The sequence below is a fragment of the Caretta caretta genome, chromosome 10, assembly GCF_965140235.1.
Source record: "Caretta caretta isolate rCarCar2 chromosome 10, rCarCar1.hap1, whole genome shotgun sequence".
Taxonomy (NCBI): domain Eukaryota; kingdom Metazoa; phylum Chordata; order Testudines; family Cheloniidae; genus Caretta; species Caretta caretta.
The window spans coordinates 45,994,871-46,012,059 of NC_134215.1; the positions used below are offsets into that span (position 1 = coordinate 45,994,871).

The 17,189-nt window shown below is 56.1% G+C and overlaps 1 protein-coding gene across 1 annotated transcript in view; it reads right to left on the reverse strand.

Annotated features, from left to right (window-relative positions):
• The window catches only part of DUOX2 (dual oxidase 2), a 122,670-nt gene that overhangs the window by 65,592 nt on the left and 39,889 nt on the right, over positions 1-17,189 (reverse strand). Inside the window, exon 6 of the mRNA XM_048867468.2 lies at positions 5,823-6,037. Within this exon, the coding sequence (XP_048723425.2) occupies positions 5,823-6,037 (215 nt within the window). The remainder of the gene's footprint in view (positions 1-5,822; positions 6,038-17,189) is intronic.

Sequence of the window (17,189 nt, forward strand, 5' to 3'; positions counted from 1 at the left end):
ACAACGATGCACTAAGCCATCCATGGCTAGAGCCTGCTCCTGAGCCCAGGATGTCAGGGCTCAGCTTGTGCCCTGATGGACAGGGTTTAGAAACCTTCTAAACAATCACCTGTGGAACTGCACATGGAATTCTTCTGCTTCCTAGAAATGTCTAATCCTTTTGAGGGATCCTCCTATGTCCTTGGCTCAACAATGTCTTGTGGCAGTGAGTTCCACAGGTGAATTATGGGTGGTATAAAAACATTTTCCTTCATTCTTTTTATTTCAATGACTGTTCATTCATCCATACACCCATACACCCTATGTATCTGGTTAAAATTATTTTTTTTAATTGATAACACTTTTCACTGAAAAAAAACCCCCATTTTCATTTAAAAGTTTCATTTGTCAAAGAAATTGCAAAACAAACGGTTTTGCCAGGATTGGCCCCATGTTAGGAGAGCTATGACAAAGTCAAAGTGCTTGAAACAGCGAGAAAGCAGAAGGGGCTTGGTGCTGTCCTGCTCGGAGGGTCTGATTCTCACTGACACTAATGCTCTGCCTACACGTATGGCACCGCAGCAGCCCAATGCAGCCACGCCACTGCAGCGTGTCCGGGGAAGAGGCTCTATGCCGAAGGGAGAGAGCTCTCCCGTCGGCATAAAAAATAAACAAACCCCACGTCCGCAAGTGGCAGAAGCTATGTCAGCGGGAGAAGCTTTCCGGCCGACCCAGCACTGTGCAGATGAACACCTACGTCGGTGTAATTATGTCGCCCCCGCGGAGGGTGGTTTATTTACACCCCTGAGCGACATAAGTTATTGCCTGCGTAGGCTGTAGCGCAGACATAGACTACACAGGAAAGCTGCACCTTGTTAAAGCAGTGTTAACCGCTCCATGGACACCCTTATTAAGAGGGGCTCATTTCCGTCCAGTTTAATTGATTCCTAGGGCTTGTCTCCGTGGCAAGTTACAGTGAGGCAAGCTGGGGTTTGAATCTGCAGTGTGCTGATTTGCTGCACAGTATCAGCCTCCGGGGGACATTCAGGGTGCAGAGGCAGGGTCCACAGGGGATGTGTGGACACCACATGCTGGTATGCTGTAGATTTAGACCCTGTCTTGCAATGCAGAACCTCGCAGTGGAGATAAGTCCCTAACTAAAATTAAGCAAAGTCTCGTTTAAAACTGAGATCACAGTGTCCACAAAGACTCTGACACTGTAGTGACATGGCACCCACCTCTCGTGAGTGCCGCCTTCTGGGCAAGTGTCTCTGTGTCCCGGGCCTGGTCTCAGGCTGTACCCCCAGGGCTTCCTCCCTGGAGGCAATGGTATTGCCCTCTTAGTCCATTTTGGCCCCAGCTCTCCAGCTAGGCCTCTTAACAGTTCATATCCCCTTCTTGGGGGGTGGAGGGTGAGAGCAAGAGAAGAGACTTCTTGATACCTTACATGAGTGCCCCTTGGAAGAGCTAGTTCTACAGCACTCAAGAGGTAAGGCTATGTTCAATTCAGTCCTAAGTCACTCACCGGAGATGGTTCAAGAACTGGGTATAGCTGAGCCACCAAGTAAGAGCCAGTGACCTCGGTCTAATTAATTTCCATGTCCCTGGTGGAGGAATCTTACAAAAAAACATCTCTGCGCCACTAATCTTCAGACAGCAGGTTCCAAAAAAACCCAATACAACTCACCAAAAAGACCCGCAAATAAAAGGGGAGACAATCCGAATCCTCACCCTTGGCATAGGTCTTCACACTGGAGGACAAAACACAGGAGAGCTGGGCCAAAGCATTCTGTGTCAGAGATCTGGCTCTGGAACCAGCATCCAGAGGAGAGCCGGCTAGGGTAGAGTCTGACCATCTTTAGGAAACACTGCAGAACCTCCTCCTTTGAAAAGGTCTTTCCACTGGAAGAAGGACCCTCACAGCATGAACACCCCCTTCTACCTACACATGGCCAACCGGCTCTCAAAACAACCCTGGAAACGTGAAATCGATCACCTAAAGAATCCCCAAGACTAATAAATTAATACAATTTGAAAAACACACAAACCCTCCCACAAGCCGAGATTTTACCCTGAAAGGGGAGAAGTGCCAGAGACCTATGAAGTGCACTAGGAACTTCGTTAGAGCTATTGATTTTAAGTGGCCGGTGCTGCAGTGATGGGTGGCAGGATAAACCCCAAAGAGAGAGAGAGGATTCGAGAGGGTATTTAAAGCAAACAGATATCCTTTGGAAGGCTGAAATCCAGCCTCAATGGCATAACCTTCAGCAGGTTCGATGCATGATGGAGACTGGGAGGGTGAAGAGGGAACCTGGATGAGCAAACAGCCATGGACACAAAAACAATACACAATAATTCCTTCAAGTATCTCAGGAGCAGGAAGCGGGTCTGCTGGGGACGGACACTGAAGGAAAGCTAAATGCATCACTGGGACAAGTAAAAGAACAGTCAAATCACCAAGATGAGGTGGTATCCATCTAAGAGTTTTGAAAGAGCTCATTGAAATCAGCTCCGGTCCTGGCAGGCTTGGGGATCCTCAAGGAGCCTTATTGCAGTGCCAGGGCGTAGGCACCATCTTAACCCCCGCTCCGCCCCAGGCCCCGCCACCACTCCACCCCTTCCCCCAAGCCCCCGCCTCGCCTCTTCTCTCCCCTGCTCCACCCCGTTCGGCCCCTTCCCCCAAGTGCAACCCCTCTCACCCCCACTGCCTCCTGCACACCGCTGAAGCTGATCTGCGGCAAGTAGGGAGGCTCTGGGAGGGAGTGGAAGGAGCTGATTGGTGGGGCCGCGGGGGAGTGGGGGGGGAAGCACTGGGGGGAGGGAGAGGAGCTGATTGGGGGGGCTACCAGTGGGTGTGAGCACCTATGGCCAGGGGAACGGTGTGAAACAACCTGTGCAGAGAGAGCGATAAAGCGCCTAGATGGGCACTATGTGAGGGACAAACCAGCTTGGTGCCAGGGAAGGACAATCATGTCTCCACAATCTCCTGGCACCCTTTCAGCACCCCAGAAAGCAGGACCAAACGGCGCGCTGCCTGATTGTATTGATTTGGAGTTTTCAAAATGCCTTCCGTAAAGGCCCTCACAAGAAGCTTGTAAGGAAACTAAGGAGTGCTGGAGGGAGAGGGGAAGAATTCCTGCCTGGGATCAGAAACTGACCCAGGGTACGTCTACACAGCAGCGGGTAGGTGTAATTCCCAGCGTGGGCGGATGTACGTGTACTAGCTGTGCTCGAGGGAGCACCTACAAATAGCAGTGTGGCCATAGTGGTGGCCACCCGAGTACAAGCCCCCCATGCCCTGGGTAGTTCTTGTGTGGCTAGCATCCCACAGCCTTGCTGCTATTTTTAGGCACTAGTTCCAACTGAGCTAGCGGGGGTCTGTCTGCCCGCACTGGGAATTACCCCTGCAGGTGATGTGCAGCCGTACCCGAGAGAAACGAAAACAAAACGAGGAATAAACGGCCCGTTTTTAGGTAACAGCAGGTGGCTGTCCAGGGCAGTGTACCAGGGCTGTGCTGTTTAATACCTTCCCGAATGATCTAGGAGAGGAGGGGAGCAGTGGCAAGACTAAGGGACCTAAGGAAGCTGGGGGATGGCCAGTGGAATTCAGGCTTGGCTACTGCAAGGCAATGCACATTAGCTGCTCTGACAAACGGCTGGGGCCTACACAACGCACAACCACTCGGAAAAGAGCTGGCCATCGCTGGGGGCAGCTTGAGGCTAGATGGGCCCCAGGTCTGTTCGGGCCATGCCTACATGCCTGGTGTGGCTGTGAAGAGCTGAGCGGCGGGGGGCAGTTAACGATGGATAGGCCACGAGAACTCCCTCACCCAGCCTGGGTACAGGCTGCTACCAGCACAGTTTTGCACCTCCCCAACCTTCCCATCGTGGCTCAGCTCCGCCAGGCAGGCAGGGGAATGGCGGGCACCCAGCAGGGATTCCCTACAGCTCAGTAACCATCACTTTGCAATGCTCGCTCAGGGGCGCCAGGAGCGTGTCCTGCTCAGAGGAGCTTGCTTTGTCTCTCAGGGGTTGCTGGGCAGGCCCCTCGTCTTCCTCTTCCTCTCCCCCTTCCTCACTCAGATTAAAGACCAGCTTCAGCTTCTCAGGCTGTACAGAATTCAGGACGATCACGCCCAGCCCCAGCAGGAAGCACAGCAGCCCTGCAACGCAACATGGGGGGACTAGTTACAGGCTGCAGGTCTGTACCTTTCCTGCACTATACTACCTCTGTGCCACCAGAGGGCTCCCTGGGCTTGGCTGAGCCTCATGGCCAACTACATGGGCTTTGGTGCCACTCTGCTCTGATGGTGCAGTGCGAAGCAGTCCAGGACGTGGGACAGGGTGAGCAGAATGGACTATGGTATCCCAGGGGAGGCCTCCCTGTCTCATGTGAGGGGTCATAACATGACAGGACTCGCTGCTCGAAAAACTAAACCGCCTCTCTATGGAGAGAGCTATTTACAGAGCTGCTGCAACAGCATCTAGCATTCCAGCCATATGCACACTGACCGACAGCCTGGTGCCTCTTCCCTTCCCTTCCCTCCTGCAACTTTGCTGCACCCTCCAAGTTCCATGCAGATTGCTACCGCTTTATATAATGCAATATCCTCCGTATTATCCATCTCGTTCCTTGTACACCTTAACATCTTGTTCGCTTTGCAGATTGCTGCTACTGTTGCACACTGAGCAGGACATCACTGAGTTGTCCACAGCGAGCCTTGCCCCTTTCCTCAGTAGTTACAGATAATTTAGAACCCACTAGTGAGTCTGAATACTTAAAACTGCTGTTTCCAATGTGCATGACATTACATCCAACAGCACTCAATGCCATGGGCCATTATATGCCCCCCAATCACCTAGCTTGGTTAGCTCTTTCTAAAGTTCCTCACGCTCTTCTCCGATCTTGCCTATCCTCAATATTTTTGGATCATCTGCCAATTTTACTACCTCGTTGCTCAGTTCTTTTTCCAGATCTTTAATAAATGTATCAAACCAGTCCTAGCTTTACTGCTCCACTGTTAGTGGAGTTGAATATGCCAACCCTTGTAGTCACTCGCTCACACTGTACTGGTGAACGCCTTCTTTGAAAAGATACTAGCCATCTCCATGATGGGCATGAATTTCCAGTGCTTTTCCTCTTGCACTGTATCCTGGGCTTAACTTGTGCCAGGGCTTGCCAGGGCTGGGATACCACCCGGTATCTCTAGGTTTGGCAATTCAGAGCCCCAACACCTCTGGGCTTGGCAGCTCACAGCTCTGGCACCTCTGGGCTTGGCACATCAGTTATGAAAGTAACAAAATTACTGGAGCTCCAGCACGCAACTGATGGAGCCCTGGCACCTCTTTCAGTACAAATTAAGCACTGCTGTTATCCCAGCATGGGGGAGGGATTCAGGTAAAGGGGATTACCCACCCCACGGAGAAGCAGAAATTTCCTGTGTGATTAGAAACCTCTAATTTGTCCGACTTGGCATTTAATCAAATCCAAGGCCCAAGGGGGCCCCTGAGCTGCAATGTTGCTCTGATCCATCTCTCCAGAATCACAGCCCAGGGCCCGCTCCTTTCTCACAGCTGATGTAATCCTGCACTTGGGGTCTGGAAAGAACTTTCTCAAAGGGCTGTTAGAGCCCTGGGCAAGGTTTCCCTGGAGCTCTGAGCCAATTTGCCCTGTTGGAATCAGGTGGAAGCACCCCACACCATCAGTTTCCTGTGGCCAAGTGCGGTGTTGGGGGAACTGGTGGCTTTTGGTCCCACCTGTCTCTTTCCCTGTGTTGCTAGGTCACACAGCAGCACTGGAGAAGAGGAGAACCCCAGTTCACTCAAAGAAGCTGCCCACTGACCTGTTGCCAGCGTGAGCCAGAAGGATGCCCCGTACACAGTCTGCAAGGAGGCTGGACCGAACCGGATGGTGCACAGCGGGGAGTTCCTCGCGACAGAGAAGAAGAGCAGTGAGAAGATCAGCAGTGCTGCCGTGAGCAGGATCATGTAGCCCCCGTACAGCAGGACTGGCATGGAGAACAGCATGTTGGAAATCAGCCAGGTGCAGAAGGCCAACCTGCGAGAGAGCAGCGGGGTTGAAAGGAGAGGCCATCCCTCGCTTTTACACTGACCTGCTTTGGGCAGCTCCCGAGACCTTCTCTCCGATCACGAGTGGGCAGCATCCTCATCACCTGACCCTGCAATAGTCATCCTTTGCACTGGTATAAAGGGCTACAGAGAGCCAGGCCCACAGATCCCACGGCATCTGCACTGAACCCAACCTCCTGCCTCGCCCGAGGGGCACTTCAGGCTGAGCTCAGCCCCGGTGTAATGCTACTGAATTCCAGGGATGACTTTGTTAGAGGATCCCGGTTGGACACACTTGCCCTTGAAACCACCTTCTCCTCGGCAAGAGGGAGGACTGGACATGGCGATAGTGTGCAGTGAGGATTGAGCTGGGGGTGCAAGTGTGCAAGTGCAGGGGTCCCAGTGCTCATAGACTCTCCCACTCCTCACCCAGCGGAACATCTCCCTCTGAGAGGCCCTGGAATCCATGGAACGTGTGCATGCAGAAGAATTTCCTAACTACCCATGCCAGACTGCATTATCAAGGGACACACCTGCTCTGTGATGTCAGACCCCCCCACAGCGGCCTTGCCAGGGGGTGCTCCAGATATTCAGAAACCCATCTTGGGAGATGACCTTGAATCAAATAGACCCCACCATTCTAAAGCAAGACCCTACGGCAGTTTGGGCCAGGGAGTGACAAAGAACATGGTACCCCACTGACGCTGCAGGAGGGCTTTTGGAAGGCAGAATGCAACTACCTGAGGCAGAGTTTGGCTGGGATGGGGCCTAACATCCCTAGTTCTGCATAAATGCCATGTGATCATAACTGACCATGGGTGGCCAGGGCCTTGGCTGGGTCTCCTCCAGGATTCAGAGTGGTAGCCGTGTTAGTCTGTATCAGCAAAAACAACAAGGAGTACTTGTGGCACCTTAGAGACTAACACATTTATTTGGGCATAAGCTGTCATGGGCTAAAACCCACTTCATCAGATACTTGGAGTGGAAAATACAGTAGGAAGATATATATAGCTGTACATGAAAAGATGGGAGTTGCCTTACCAAGTGGGGGGGTTGAGACAATTCAATTAAAGTGGGCTATTACCAACAGGATGAAAAATCACTTTTGTAGTGTGTGACGAAGTTCCTCCTCTGCCTTGGTGGATCCTGTGCTTTTTGGCAGATTTGCTCACCTCAGAGGTTCACGGCAGCCCTCAGTTTGGCCACTTTTGCTAGTGGCTCAAACCTGCCGTTCAGTCAGCTAACCTCAGCACTGGCCAGCATGGGGGAAATGGCAAACAATCTCCAGTCTCTGTTGTCCTACCTAGTGGGTCAGGGATAGGCCAGATCCCTTTCCAAATTAGACCTTCCCTTCTGGTGTTGCTCACAGACCAGGTCAACTCCTCCTATGTCCGATCAGGAGTTGGGGGGAACCCAGGCCTGCCCTCTACACCGAGTTCCAGCCCAGGGCCCTGTAGATAGCAGCTGTCTACATCTCCTGTTTTAGCTGCATGAAAGCTACAACTCCCTGGGCTACTTCCCCATGGCCTCCCCCCAGCACCTTCTTTATCCTCACCACAGGATGTTCCTCCTGAAGCCTGATCACACTTGTACTCCTCAGTCCTCCAGCAGCACACCTTCTCGCTCCTTGCACGCCCCCCACTAACTGATCGGAGGTCCTCTTAAAACCAGGTGTCCTGATTAGTCTGCCTGCCATAATTGATTCTAGTATTTCTGAATTGGCTCCAGGTGTCTTAATTTGCTTGCCTGACTTAATTGGTTCTAGCAGGTTCCTGATTACTCTAGCGCAGCCCCTGCTCTGGTCACTCAGGGAACAGAAAACTATTCATCCAGTGGCCAGTATATTTGCCTTCTACCAGACTCCTGAAACACCTGCCCCTTTTGCGGCGTGAGGGAAACCCTGGCGCACGTCTATCTGGAGTGCGCCAGGTTGCAGCCCCTATTCCGGCTCCTCACCAATCTTTTGTTATGGTTTTGGTTGCACTTTTCTCCTCACCTCCTTCTCTACGCACTCCCTGTCCGTGGCCCCACTCAGTTGCGGGACCTCCTGGTCAACCTCCTCCTGGCCCTGGCTAAAGCGGCCATCTATAAAACCAGGGTGGGGAGGTTGGCCGATGGAGTCTCCTGCAACTGCGGGGCCTATTTCCGATCCTCTGTCCGTTCACGCCTCCGAGCGGAGTTCCTCTGGGCGGCATCCACTGACTCCCTTGATGCCTTTGAGGAGCGGTGGGCGCTGTCCGGAGTTCTCTGCTCGGTGTCCCCGTCCGGTTCCCTTCCTTTGACCCTTTGACCGTACTCCCGTCCCTGTTTTTCATTAGTTGTCCCCCGTAACTAGTTGGCTCTCCAGGCCCTGTGGATCTCCCCCTTAGGCTGGGGGGGGCTCCTTTGTAGTGGACGAGCTCTGCCCGCCCACGTCCTGGATCCCAATAGGGCCAGACTCCTGTAACACCTGCCCCTTTTGCGGCGTGAGGGAAACCCTGGTGCACGTCTATCTGGAGTGTGCCAGGTTGCAGCCCCTATTCCGGCTTCTCACCAATCTTTTGTTATGGTTTTGGTTGCACTTTTCTCCACACCTTCTTATCTACGCACTCCCTGTCCGTGGCCCCACTCAGTCGCGGGACCTCCTGGTCAACCTCCTCCTGGCCCTGGCTAAAGCGGCCATCTATAAAACCAGGGTGAGGAGGTTGGCCGATGGAGTCTCCTGCGACTGCGGGGCCTATTTCCGATCCTCTGTCCGTTCACGCCTCCGAGCGGAGTTCCTCTGGGCGGCGTCCACTGACTCCCTTGATGCCTTTGAGGAGCGGTGGGTGCTGTCCGGAGTTCTCTGCTCGGTGTCCCTGTCCGGTTCCCTTCGTTTGACCCTTTGACCGCACTCCCGTCCCTGTTTTTCATTAGTTGTCCCCCGTAACTAGTTGGCTCTCCAGGCCCTGTGGATCTCCCCCTTAGGCTGGGGGGGGCTCCTTTGTAGTGGACGAGCTCTGCCCGCCCACGTCCTGGATCCCAATAGGGCCAGACTCCTGTAACACCTGCCCCTTTTGCGGCGTGAGGGAAACCCTGGTGCACGTCTATCTGGAGTGTGCCAGGTTGCAGCCCCTATTCCGGCTTCTCACCAATCTTTTGTTATGGTTTTGGTTGCACTTTTCTCCACACCTTCTTATCTACGCACTCCCTGTCCGTGGCCCCACTCAGTCGCGGGACCTCCTGGTCAACCTCCTCCTGGCCCTGGCTAAAGCGGCCATCTATAAAACCAGGGTGAGGAGGTTGGCCGATGGAGTCTCCTGCGACTGCGGGGCCTATTTCCGATCCTCTGTCCGTTCACGCCTCCGAGCGGAGTTCCTCTGGGCGGCGTCCACTGACTCCCTTGATGCCTTTGAGGAGCGGTGGGTGCTGTCCGGAGTTCTCTGCTCGGTGTCCCTGTCCGGTTCCCTTCGTTTGACCCTTTGACCGCACTCCCGTCCCTGTTTTTCATTAGTTGTCCCCCGTCACTAGTTGGCTCTCCAGGCCCTGTGGATCTCCCCCTTAGGCTGGGGGGGGATCCTTTGTAGTGGACGAGCTCTGCCCGCCCACATCCTGGATCCCTATAGGACCAGACTCCTGTAACACCGGCCCCTTTTGCGGCGTGAGGGAAACCCTGGCGCACATCTATCTGGAGTGCGCCAGGTTGCAGCCCCTATTCCGGCTCCTCACCAATCTTTTGTTACGGTTTTGGTTGCACTTTTCTCCTCACCTTCTCATCTACGCACTCCCTGTCCGTGGCCCCACTCAGTCGCGGGACCTCCTGGTCAACCTCCTCCTGGCCCTGGCTAAAGCGGCCATCTATAAAACCAGGGTGAGGAGGTTGGCCGATGGAGTCTCCTGCGACTGCGGGGCCTATTTCCGATCCTCTGTCCGTTCACGCCTCCGAGCGGAGTTCCTCTGGGCGGCGTCCACTGACTCCCTTGATGCCTTTGAGGAGCGGTGGGCGCTGTCCGGAGTTCTCTGCTCGGTGTCCCCGTCCGGTTCCCTTCCTTTGACCCTTTGACCGCACTCCCGTCCCTGTTTTTCATTAGTTGTCCCCCGTAACTAGTTGGCTCTCCAGGCCCTGTGGATCTCCCCCTTAGGCTGGGGGGGGATCCTTTGTAGTGGACGAGCTCTGCCCGCCCACGTCCTGGATCCCAATAGGACCAGACTCCTGTAACACCTGCCCCTTTTGCGGCATGAGGGAAACCCTGGCGCACGTCTATCTGGAGTGCGCCAGGTTGCAGCCCCTATTCCGGCTCCTCACCAATCTTTTGTTACGGTTTTGGTTGCACTTTTCTCCTCACCTCCTTATCTACGCACTCCCTGTCCGTGGCCCCACTAAGTCGCGGGACCTCCTGGTCAACCTCCTCCTGGCCCTGGCTAAAGCGGCCATCTATAAAACCAGGGTGGGGAGGTTGGCCGATGGAGTCTCCTGCGACTGCGGGGCCTATTTCCGATCCTCTGTCCGTTCACGCCTCCGAGCGGAGTTCCTCTGGGCGGCGTCCACTGACTCCCTTGATGCCTTTGAGGAGCGGTGGGCGCTGTCCGGAGTTCTCTGCTCGGTGTCCCCGTCCGGTTCCCTTCGTTTCACCCTTTGACCGCACTCCCGTCCCTGTTTTTCATTAGTTGTCCCCCGTAACTAGTTGGCTCTCCAGGCCCTGTGGATCTCCCCCTTAGGCTGGGGGGGGATCCTTTGTAGTGGACGAGCTCTGCCCGCCCACGTTCTGGATCCCGATAGGACCAGACTCCTGTAACACCTGCCCCTTTTGCGGCGTGAGGGAAACCCTGGCGCACATCTATCTGGAGGGCGCCAGGTTGCAGCCCCTATTCCGGCTCCTCACCAATCTTTTGTTACGGTTTTGGTTGCACTTTATTCCTCACCTCCTTATCTACGCACTCCCTGTCCGTGGCCCCACTAAGTCGCGGGACCTCCTGGTCAACCTCCTCCTGGCCCTGGCTAAAGCGGCCATCTATAAAACCAGGGTGGGGAGGTTGGCCGATGGAGTCTCCTGCAACTGCGGGGCCTATTTCCGATCCTCTGTCCGTTCACGCCTCCGAGCGGAGTTCCTCTGGGCGGCGTCCACTGACTCCCTTGATGCCTTTGAGGAGCGGTGGGCGCTGTCCGGAGTTCTCTGCTCGGTGTCCCCGTCCGGTTCCCTTCGTTTGACCCTTTGACCGCACTCCCGTCCCTGTTTTTCATTAGTTGTCCCCCGTCACTGGTTGGCTCTCCAGGCCCTGTGGATCTCCCCCTTACTGGGGGGGGCTCCTTTGTAGTGGACGAGCTCTGCCCGCCCACGTCCTGGATCCCAATAGGACCAGACTCCTGTAACACCTGCCCCTTTTGCGGCATGAGGGAAACCCTGGTGCACGTGTATCTGGAGTGCGCCAGGTTGCAGCCCCTATTCCGGCTTCTCACCAATCTTTTGTTATGGTTTTGGTTGCACTTTTCTCCTCACCTCCTTATCTACGCACTCCCTGTCCGTGGCCCCACTCAGTCGCGGGACCTCCTGGTCAACCTCCTCCTGGCCCTAGCTAAAGCGGCCATCTATAAAACCAGGGTGAGGAGGTTGGCCGATGGAGTCTCCTGCGACTGCGGGGCCTATTTCCGATCCTCTGTCCGTTCACGCCTCCGAGCGGAGTTCCTCTGGGCGGCGTCCACTGACTCCCTTGATGCCTTTGAGGAGCGGTGGGCGCTGTCCGGAGTTCTCTGCTCGGTGTCCCCGTCCGGTTCCCTTCCTTTGACCCTTTGACCGCACTCCCGTCCCTGTTTTTCATTAGTTGTCCCCCGTAACTAGTTGGCTCTCCAGGCCCTGTGGATCTCCCCCTTAGGCTGGGGGGCGATCCTTTGTAGTGGACGAGCTCTGCCCGCCCACGTCCTGGATCCCAATAGGACCAGACTCCTGTAACACCTGCCCCTTTTGCGGCGTGAGGGAAACCCTGGCGCACGTCTATCTGGAGTGTGCCAGGTTGCAGCCCCTATTCCGGCTTCTCACCAATCTTTTGTTATGGTTTTGGTTGCACTTTTCTCCACACCTTCTTATCTACGCACTCCCTGTCCGTGGCCCCACTCAGTCGCGGGACCTCCTGGTCAACCTCCTCCTGGCCCTGGCTAAAGCGGCCATCTATAAAACCAGGGTGAGGAGGTTGGCCGATGGAGTCTCCTGCGACTGCGGGGCCTATTTCCGATCCTCTGTCCGTTCACGCCTCCGAGCGGAGTTCCTCTGGGCGGTGTCCACTGACTCCCTTGATGCCTTTGAGGAGCGGTGGGTGCTGTCCGGAGTTCTCTGCTCGGTGTCCCTGTCCGGTTCCCTTCGTTTGACCCTTTGACCGCACTCCCGTCCCTGTTTTTCATTAGTTGTCCCCCGTCACTAGTTGGCTCTCCAGGCCCTGTGGATCTCCCCCTTAGGCTGGGGGGGGATCCTTTGTAGTGGACGAGCTCTGCCCGCCCACATCCTGGATCCCTATAGGACCAGACTCCTGTAACACCTGCCCCTTTTGCGGCGTGAGGGAAACCCTGGCGCACATCTATCTGGAGTGCGCCAGGTTGCAGCCCCTATTCCGGCTCCTCACCAATCTTTTGTTACAGTTTTGGTTGCACTTTTCTCCTCACCTCCTTATCTACGCACTCCCTGTCCGTGGCCCCACTAAGTCGCGGGACCTCCTGGTCAACCTCCTCCTGGCCATGGCTAAAGCGGCCATCTATAAAACCAGGGTGAGGAGGTTGGCCGATGGAGTCTCCTGCGACTGCGGGGCCTATTTCCGATCCTCTGTCCGTTCACGCCTCCGAGCGGAGTTCCTCTGGGCGGCGTCCACTGTCTCCCTTGATGCCTTTGAGGAGCGGTGGGCGCTGTCCGGAGTTCTCTGCTCGGTGTCCCCGTCCGGTTCCCTTCGTTTCACCCTTTGACCGCACTCCCGTCCCTGTTTTTCATTAGTTGTCCCCCGTCACTGGTTGGCTCTCCAGGCCCTGTGGATCTCCCCCTTAGGCTGGGGGGGGCTCCTTTGTAGTGGACGAGCTCTGCCCGCCCACGTCCTGGATCCCAATAGGACCAGACTCCTGTAACACCTGCCCCTTTTGCGGCATGAGGGAAACCCTGGTGCACGTGTATCTGGAGTGCGCCAGGTTGCAGCCCCTATTCCGGCTTCTCACCAATCTTTTGTTATGGTTTTGGTTGCACTTTTCTCCTCACCTCCTTATCTACGCACTCCCTGTCCGTGGCCCCACTCAGTCGCGGGACCTCCTGGTCAACCTCCTCCTGGCCCTGGCTAAAGCGGCCATCTATAAAACCAGGGTGAGGAGGTTGGCCGATGGAGTCTCCTGCGACTGCGGGGCCTATTTCCGATCCTCTGTCCGTTCACGCCTCCGAGCGGAGTTCCTCTGGGCGGCGTCCACTGACTCCCTTGATGCCTTTGAGGAGCGGTGGGCGCTGTCCGGAGTTCTCTGCTCGGTGTCCCCGTCCGGTTCCCTTCCTTTGACCCTTTGACCGCACTCCCGTCCCTGTTTTTCATTAGTTGTCCCCCGTAACTAGTTGGCTCTCCAGGCCCTGTGGATCTCCCCCTTAGGCTGGGGGGGGATCCTTTGTAGTGGACGAGCTCTGCCCGCCCACGTCCTGGATCCCAATAGGACCAGACTCCTGTAACACCTGCCCCTTTTGCGGCGTGAGGGAAACCCTGGCGCACGTCTATCTGGAGTGTGCCAGGTTGCAGCCCCTATTCCGGCTTCTCACCAATCTTTTGTTATGGTTTTGGTTGCACTTTTCTCCACACCTTCTTATCTATGCACTCCCTGTCCGTGGCCCCACTCAGTCGCGGGACCTCCTGGTCAACCTCCTCCTGGCCCTGGCTAAAGCGGCCATCTATAAAACCAGGGTGAGGAGGTTGGCCGATGGAGTCTCCTGCGACTGCGGGGCCTATTTCCGATCCTCTGTCCGTTCACGCCTCCGAGCGGAGTTCCTCTGGGCGGTGTCCACTGACTCCCTTGATGCCTTTGAGGAGCGGTGGGTGCTGTCCGGAGTTCTCTGCTCGGTGTCCCTGTCCGGTTCCCTTCGTTTGACCCTTTGACCGCACTCCCGTCCCTGTTTTTCATTAGTTGTCCTCCGTCACTAGTTGGCTCTCCAGGCCCTCTGGATCTCCCCCTTAGGCTTGGGGGGGATCCTTTGTAGTGGACGAGCTCTGCCCGCCCACATCCTGGATCCCTATAGGACCAGACTCCTGTAACACCTGCCCCTTTTGCGGCGTGAGGGAAACCCTGGCGCACATCTATCTGGAGTGCGCCAGGTTGCAGCCCCTATTCCGGCTCCTCACCAATCTTTTGTTACGGTTTTGGTTGCACTTTTCTCCTCACCTCCTTATCTACGCACTCCCTGTCCATGGCCCCACTAAGTCGCGGGACCTCCTGGTCAACCTCCTCCTGGCCATGGCTAAAGCGGCCATCTATAAAACCAGGGTGAGGAGGTTGGCCGATGGAGTCTCCTGCGACTGCGGGGCCTATTTCCGATCCTCTGTCCGTTCACGCCTCCGAGCGGAGTTCCTCTGGGCGGCGTCCACTGACTCCCTTGATGCCTTTGAGGAGCGGTGGGCGCTGTCCGGAGTTCTCTGCTCGGTGTCCCCGTCCGGTTCCCTTCGTTTCACCCTTTGACCGCACTCCCGTCCCTGTTTTTCATTAGTTGTCCCCCGTAACTAGTTGGCTCTCCAGGCCCTGTGGATCTCCCCCTTAGGCTGGGGGGGGATCCTTTGTAGTGGACGAGCTCTGCCCGCCCACGTCCTGGATCCCGATAGGACCAGACTCCTGTAACACCTGCCCCTTTTGCGGCGTGAGGGAAACCCTGGCGCACATCTATCTGGAGTGCGCCAGGTTGCAGCCCCTATTCCGGCTCCTCACCAATCTTTTGTTACGGTTTTGGTTGCACTTTTTTCCTCACCTCCTTATCTACGCACTCCCTGTCCGTGGCCCCACTAAGTCGCGGGACCTCCTGGTCAACCTCCTCCTGGCCCTGGCTAAAGCGGCCATCTATAAAACCAGGGTGGGGAGGTTGGCCGATGGAGTCTCCTGCAACTGCGGGGCCTATTTCCGATCCTCTGTCCGTTCACGCCTCCGAGCGGAGTTCCTCTGGGCGGCGTCCACTGACTCCCTTGATGCCTTTGAGGAGCGGTGGGCGCTGTCCGGAGTTCTCTGCTCGGTGTCCCCGTCCGGTTCCCTTCCTTTGACCCTTTGACCGCACTCCCGTCCCTGTTTTTCATTAGTTGTCCCCCGTCACTGGTTGGCTCTCCAGGCCCTGTGGATCTCCCCCTTAGGCTGGGGGGGGCTCCTTTGTAGTGGACGAGCTCTGCCCGCCCACGTCCTGGATCCCAATAGGACCAGACTCCTGTAACACCTGCCCCTTTTGCGGCGTGAGGGAAACCCTGGCGCACATCTATCTGGAGTGCACCAGGTTGCAGCCCCTATTCCGGCTCCTCACCAATCTTTTGTTACGGTTTTGGTTGCACTTTTTTCCTCACCTCCTTATCTACGCACTCCCGGTCCGTGGCCCCACTAAGTCGCGGGACCTCCTGGTCAACCTCCTCCTGGCCCTGGCTAAAGCGGCCATCTATAAAACCAGGGTGGGGAGGTTGGCCGATGGAGTCTCCTGCGACTGCGGGGCCTATTTCCGATCCTCTGTCCGTTCACGCCTCCGAGCGGAGTTCCTCTGGGCGGCGTCCACTGACTCCCTTGATGCCTTTGAGGAGCGGTGGGCGCTGTCCGGAGTTCTCTGCTCGGTGTCCCCGTCCGGTTCCCTTCCTTTGACCCTTTGACCGCACTCCCGTCCCTGTTTTTCATTAGTTGTCCCCCGTAACTAGTTGGCTCTCCAGGCCCTGTGGATCTCCCCCTTAGGCTGGGGGGGGATCCTTTGTAGTGGACGAGCTCTGCCCGCCCACGTCCTGGATCCCAATAGGACCAGACTCCTGTAACACCTGCCCCTTTTGCGGCATGAGGGAAACCCTGGTGCACGTGTATCTGGAGTGCGCCAGGTTGCAGCCCCTATTCCGGCTTCTCACCAATCTTTTGTTATGGTTTTGGTTGCACTTTTCTCCTCACCTCCTTCTCTACGCACTCCCTGTCCGTGGCCCCACTCAGTCGCGGGACCTCCTGGTCAACCTCCTCCTGGCCCTGGCTAAAGCGGCCATCTATAAAACCAGGGTGAGGAGGTTGGCCGATGGAGTCTCCTGCGACTGCGGGGCCTATTTCCGATCCTCTGTCCGTTCACGCCTCCGAGCGGAGTTCCTCTGGGCGGCGTCCACTGACTCCCTTGATGCCTTTGAGGAGCGGTGGGCGCTGTCCGGAGTTCTCTGCTCGGTGTCCCCGTCCGGTTCCCTTCCTTTGACCCTTTGACCGCACTCCCGTCCCTGTTTTTCATTAGTTGTCCCCCGTAACTAGTTGGCTCTCCAGGCCCTGTGGATCTCCCCCTTAGGCTGGGGGGGGATCCTTTGTAGTGGACGAGCTCTGCCCGCCCACGTCCTGGATCCCAATAGGACCAGACTCCTGTAACACCTGCCCCTTTTGCGGCGTGAGGGAAACCCTGGCGCACGTCTATCTGGAGTGTGCCAGGTTGCAGCCCCTATTCCGGCTTCTCACCAATCTTTTGTTATGGTTTTGGTTGCACTTTTCTCCACACCTTCTTATCTATGCACTCCCTGTCCGTGGCCCCACTCAGTCGCGGGACCTCCTGGTCAACCTCCTCCTGGCCCTGGCTAAAGCGGCCATCTATAAAACCAGGGTGAGGAGGTTGGCCGATGGAGTCTCCTGCGACTGCGGGGCCTATTTCCGATCCTCTGTCCGTTCACGCCTCCGAGCGGAGTTCCTCTGGGCGGTGTCCACTGACTCCCTTGATGCCTTTGAGGAGCGGTGGGTGCTGTCCGGAGTTCTCTGCTCGGTGTCCCTGTCCGGTTCCCTTCGTTTGACCCTTTGACCGCACTCCCGTCCCTGTTTTTCATTAGTTGTCCTCCGTCACTAGTTGGCTCTCCAGGCCCTCTGGATCTCCCCCTTAGGCTTGGGGGGGATCCTTTGTAGTGGACGAGCTCTGCCCGCCCACATCCTGGATCCCTATAGGACCAGACTCCTGTAACACCTGCCCCTTTTGCGGCGTGAGGGAAACCCTGGCGCACAT